Source organism: Rhipicephalus sanguineus, chromosome 6 (assembly GCF_013339695.2).
Source record: "Rhipicephalus sanguineus isolate Rsan-2018 chromosome 6, BIME_Rsan_1.4, whole genome shotgun sequence".
NCBI lineage: Eukaryota > Metazoa > Arthropoda > Arachnida > Ixodida > Ixodidae > Rhipicephalus > Rhipicephalus sanguineus.
The window spans coordinates 36979334-36985333 of record NC_051181.1 but is presented as its reverse complement, the minus strand read 5'-3'; the positions used below and the strand labels follow the sequence as shown (position 1 = coordinate 36985333).

At 46.0% G+C, this 6000-nt stretch overlaps 1 protein-coding gene across 1 annotated transcript in view; it reads right to left on the bottom strand.

Annotated features, from left to right (window-relative positions):
- LOC119397200 (serine-protein kinase ATM-like) overlaps positions 1 to 6000 on the bottom strand; it is a 55104-nt gene that overhangs the window by 13663 nt on the left and 35441 nt on the right. Inside the window, exons 8-9 of the mRNA XM_049416490.1 lie at positions 4430 to 4595; positions 2390 to 2476 (exon numbers count right to left, since the gene is read on the bottom strand). Of these exons, the coding sequence (XP_049272447.1) occupies positions 2390 to 2476; positions 4430 to 4595 (253 nt within the window). The remainder of the gene's footprint in view (positions 1 to 2389; positions 2477 to 4429; positions 4596 to 6000) is intronic.

The following is a 6000-nucleotide window of genomic DNA, read 5'->3' as shown; positions in this document are numbered from 1 at the left end:
TCCGTATATTTTCGGTTCATTCGACCGTAGTCACTTTTCCTGATCGACGTGCAGCTGAAGATATCCCATCGCGCTACTCACGGTCACAAGCCTCGCGCACACGAAAAAAGACACGACGTAGCTACCGTATTTACCAGCATAATTTGCGCCCTCGCATAATTTGCGCACCCCTAATATTTAGCCAGCTTTGCTAGAAAAAATATTTACTCGCATATTTTTGCTCTCCCCGCCACACTCGAGCCAGCTCGCCGGCGCTGCGCGCACGGGGAAACTTTGGACCGGCCGCGCCCCCCCGCGGCCCTCACCGAGCAGGCGAGCGCAGTCATACCAAGACAGGCTGCGAATGTGCGAAGTCCCTTCTTCCGATTACTTCGTTCTATTCTCCGGAAACCGCCGAGACCGTACCAACCGTAACCGAACACCCAAATCTGTTCACGGGTTGTCGGAACTGTTCGAGCGTTCTCCCGCCGTGAGAATGCATGCACGCGACACGGCACGGACTACTTTCTGCATCGGAGGCGTGCGAGGGCCAGTCGCGCCAACATTTCCCCTCGCCGACCCTCCTCCTCTACGTCCGCGCCGTCCGCGCTGCGACGCAGCCTTCGTTGATTTCGGAAGTTTAGGTTTCGTGATCAGCCAGTTGCGTTTTCACTGTTCTCATGCGCTGGGCTACAACAACTATTCAGCAAAATTCAAGCTCACTGTTATAGAATTTGCCTAATGGAAACGGGAACCGTGCCGCAGAAGAGTTCGCTTTTTAATACAAGACCGGGAAGGAGAGCGTTCCGAGGACCGAAGCATGGAAAGTTTCCTGCCGTTGAAGAATACCTTTTCAAATATGTGCGAGAGCTTAGGCTTACCGGTATCGCAGTGCCGTGGCACCTCGTTATTCCCAGCATTGTCGCGAAGAGCTTCAAGAAGACGCCTCAACGCACTCGACGGAACCAAGGACGACGCGCTTTGGGAGGGACAGCGGCCGCGGTGATGATTCTCAGTCGGACTTCTCAACCAGTGATTCTGACTAGACCGTGCATGACCGAATCTGCTGGTTAAAGTACCTGCTAATTCTGTTAAAAACCTTCGTTTGCGCTATAATTTATTTTCTTCTTTAATGTATTATATCGCGCGTGTTAGGACTATATATTGTGCATTATTTCAGATGTGCTCGCGAAATCTCCGCGTAATTTGCGCACCCCCTTTTCGGAGCTCCAAATTCGCGAAAAAAAGTGCGCAAATTATGCGAGTAAATACGATATATTCCCTGTGCAAAATAGCCTTCCTTTGTCGTGCGCTTCCATAATCAAAATGGCTCATCACAATTTGCACCTTCATTGGGAACAGATACAACGCACACAGGTCCTACGCGAATTGACCACAAAATACATGTGCTCCGCCGCCATTGTGTGATGGCGATGACAATGCACCTGACCCCTCTGACGGGAGTGCACCAATCGTGGTTTCGGTTTCGTACTCGATTGTAATGTACAGACCATTTTTGTTCCTGTTGTCGCTTTCTTTTTTTTTCCCTACTCCCCTTGCGTTTGCCCCTTGACCACGGCGGAGGGGCCCCAAGCTCTTGTGTTCTTCTGTTCTCCTTTGTACTCCAGCTGGGAAACCGAAGAACGGGGGGGAATACAAAAGGACGCAATGGCTTGGGGGTCGAAGTTGTAAATCCCCTACTCTTTTTGTTGCTTTCTTTGCTGATAAAGCCCAGACCTCCCCCACCCACAGGCTGGGGTGAGAGGGCATACCAGCGTTATCCGCTGACCGGTCTTCTTCGTTTATCTCGCGCCGTCCGCGTCGTGATTTGCTTCGCGTCTTTGCTCTAGGAAGCGTTTTTTTTAAATCTTTTTTGCTTTTTCTCAGTTGCCTGAATGCCCCACCAAGACTGCAGTGTTCGTTTCACAATCGCTAGCGTTGTCGATCACCGCGAAAGTTTGTCTTAAAAGAAGAGTACAGTTGAGCGGTTCGTCTTAAGCGAATTTTTTTTGCATTGAGTCTATGGGAAACCAAACAAATGGTCCCGTGTTGTTCGGTATAAGCGAGAATTCGTCTTAACCGTCTTAACGGGAGTTCACTGTAAATATAGGGTGTATAATTTACAAGAGATAGAAAACTCGAGACAAGAACACTTACATCGGATATGGGAAGAGCAAACACACACTCGTGTGTCCACATGTAACAGAAGCAAAGAAAAGTGCCTACGAAATATGAAAAAAAAAAATCTTTGTGGAATGTTTCTGATTACCAGAAGTGTGTACGAGGAGTGAAAATAATGCAAGAAAGGGCAAGCAACAAGGAAGAAGAGAAAATAAAAATACTGAGGGGCAATGTGACTTGTCAAACGTGATCAAATCATGCCAAGGAACCAGGAAAATGTCTGACTCACCTAGGTCAATGTGAATCAGCTCTGCCGAATGCTTGTCAACAAGAATGTTGGCACAGTGACGGTCTCCCAGTCCCAACACGTAGCCAACTGCAGGTGCAAACAAAAAATGCCACTCCAATAAGAAACAGCCACGAAACCATCAAAGAATAAGCAAATCATGCAAAATCATGCAAATCCACGCCAAGAATGACTCATAAAGGTGTAGCACAATCGAAACTCATAACAACGAAATTCTCGCAGCAATGGAACATTTTCCTGTCCCCTGCGAACTCCCATAGGATTTAATGCATCTCGCATTTCTCGATAATGAAATGTTGCTAAACTGCAATTTCGCAACAACGAAAATTGATGCTAAGTTTCCCTACATGTTATCTGCGTGCGAATGATCAGCATGCTCCAATATGTGCTCAAATGTCTTAGCTTCATACTTAAGCTGCGTAAAGTGCCACCACATTGCAATTGCGTGGGCGTTGCCATCTTTGTTTACAATATAGGCCCGGTGGCGGAAAGTCACACCAGACAGAGTCATTTGCCATCATGTTGCTTGCTTAGACCATCTTTGTAGTGTTTTTATTTCTCTATAATTGACAGTGGCAGTGCGTACACGCTGGCAGCATGGCGGCTCGCTCTTAGCCGTTACGGGGCTGCCATGCGCAAGCGGTCTTGCTCATGCACATCAAGCTTCTCTTGCCGTTCAAAGAATGGGCCTGGGACCCAATTTACCGAAGTTCGGTGGCACCGAAAAGCGGCAGAGGAGGAATGGGTGCCATGGCTACATCGGTGCGCCATATTGTCTGCTCAATTCCGTCCATAGTTCTGTGTTCGCTCCACGGTGTGTCACCTTGTCAGATGATTGCCACACAGGCAAAGCTTGCCATGCACTTTGGACACCTGTCGCATGAACAATATTGTACGGCACCGAACGCAGGCGCACCGCTACGGTGGGCTTGCCACTAATGTAGTTGGGGGCTACATGTGACGATAATGCTTTGTGTACCGTGCACAATTCGTGTGGTGCTCTGTGAACACGCTATGTTGCAAAGGAACAGCTAGGAAAGATGACTCTTAAGGGCTCGTTTTCTTTGTTAGACACAATATTAATGAGAACTAACAGACAATAACGCCAAGGAAAGTATAGGGGGTGTTATCTGTAGTATTTAGAATATAAATGTGAAGAAAGTAAAGTGGACGAAAAGATAACTTGCCGCCGGCAGGGACCGAACCTGTGACCTTCGAATAACGCGTCCGATGCTCTACCACTGAGCTACGGCGGCGGTCATCCTCCCGTCCACTTTATAGGGTATATATGTGCATTTAAACCTTGGAGTGTTAGTCAGCTCCAATCGCAGCCATGGCGACGAGTGTCGAACACTCTTTTTCTGCCTTTCTGGCGTCACATAGCACGTGATCTTTTTACGAGCTGGCAGCTGACCAATTCCTTGGCGTTATTGTCTGTTAGTTCTCATTAATATTGTGTCTAACAAAGAAAACGAGCCCTTAAGAGTCATCTTTCCTTCATTCATAGCAAGGGTCTCGTTCTGGCAGACTTGATGCCTTCAGGTAGTATGCGAGGGATTATTGAATTCTAGCACTAAGGTTTTGTTTTGCTGACTGTTTCCCTATTTTTACTGCATTATTTCATGGTAACAAAATTCTCGCACTGGTGAATTTTTTTGGCTTCCCCACAAATTTCGTTATTGCGGGGTTCAACTGTACAATGAGAAAGGATGCTATGTATTACTAAAAATAAATAAACTCAACTTCCAATATTTGGCTCTATTTAGCAGCATGCCAGAGAAAAGATAATAAAAGTTCAATTCTGTAGTTTTCTTTTTGCAGCAGCACTTTTTGAAATGTGCAGCAGTTTAAGCCAGCCTTGCTCTGTAAAGCAACCCTGTTCTGTAAGCCATCAGGTGTTAGCGGCTATCGTCCCGTCATTTTTTACATTTGTTTGTCCATGTTCTTCATGCTCTGTTACTAAACATGAAGCTCAACCGACCCGCCCAACTGATAGTTCTGTTAGCAAAGAGGTATGCTTGCCTACTGATCCTGTGGCGACACTGTGGATGTACGCCCTGCGTCGCTCAAACCATCGGCTGGGTTCTGGGAATTGCTCGAAGAAGAAGTACCGGAAAACTGGGTGGAAGTGGCTGCAGATTTCCTGGTAGACATGCAGGCGTTCCGCCGGGGAACCCTTGTGCACTTTCTGCACACAACAGGAAGCTCTCCAAAATGATCACAGCACAGATGAAGAGCAAAACAGAGCGACAGACTGTTGTGTGTCGTCCTTCCTACTATCCTAGTTTTTTGTGCATTGTGTTAAATCAAAATCAAGAATTACCAACTCATTTAAGTTGCAATTTTATTCCAGGCAGAAAGAAAGACGACACTACACTGAGTCATCCTTTTTGAGTTTTCTGGTACAAATCATGTCATTCAGTAAGTACCAACTCACCCAAGAGAAAGTTATTGTAAAGTTGCCATGTTTGAGCTTGAGACACAAACATGACCACTACTGAGGCATGATACATGATCCATCATAATGACCCCTCCCATCCATGCCTTGATGTTTAAAAATCACAACAGCTGTGGTAAAATGCAAACAATCTAAATGGCAAGTATGCATGCATTATGCATAGGCTTTTGTGTGTATTTGTGAATATGCCTGCATGTTTTGATGTGTTCATCATGTATATGTGAACTTGCATACGCTTCTGCAAGAATTTGTGCACATGTTTACCTGTCTGTTTATGCCCATGTTACGCATACACTTACGTCTATACTTTCACCAGGACCATGTAAAGTGACTTGAAGGGCCAAATAGGAGTGTGCTACAGAGGTTCAATGCATTGAAGTCCCATCATCCCCCATTTCCTGTAATAGAATTCAATTATTTATTAAGAAATTTTGTGCAGGTAGTGCCCTGAAGAAAGAAAGTAGTACAATGGATAATCTTGAAACCACTTCCATAAAATTTAAGAGTTTCCAAGGGGGAATAAGCATTCCAGGACTTTAGAGGGCCTTGAAAACACAACTAAAGTTCAAGGGTGTCCAACAATTTTCAAGGACCTGTAGACACCCTGGAGGTTGCCCGGGCACGAGATGGTTGGGCAGAATTTTTGAGGCCATAGGAAGCGTCTAATCAAATAAACCAATAAGGTATTATCGTGCCGAAACCATGATATCATTATGAGGCATGCCGTAGCGGGGGACTCCGGATTGTTTGGGAGACAACGTTATGGTACCTAACAACAACTGACGACGACAACAACTACAACAACGACACGTAAGTTATAGAACGAAAGAGTGACAACTGCACACTGCATACGGGGGCAAGTGCTGCCTAGGCAATCTGTGCTTGCCCACAATGCACTGCTTTTCTTCTTCATCTCTTCATAATAACAAGAGCCTCACTGTAAAAAGAAAACAGTGGAGCATTGCCGTTATAGATGGGCGCAAGACTAGTCCTTGTTCCACTTGGCTCGGTGTGTATACATGGCATCCAAGCACTACCTCTACCAAACAGCATTACTAAATGCAGCAGCATGTAGGAGACTGCAGTCTACGGCAGGGTGTTTATCATCTGTACAAGGCAATGCTGCTCACGCACA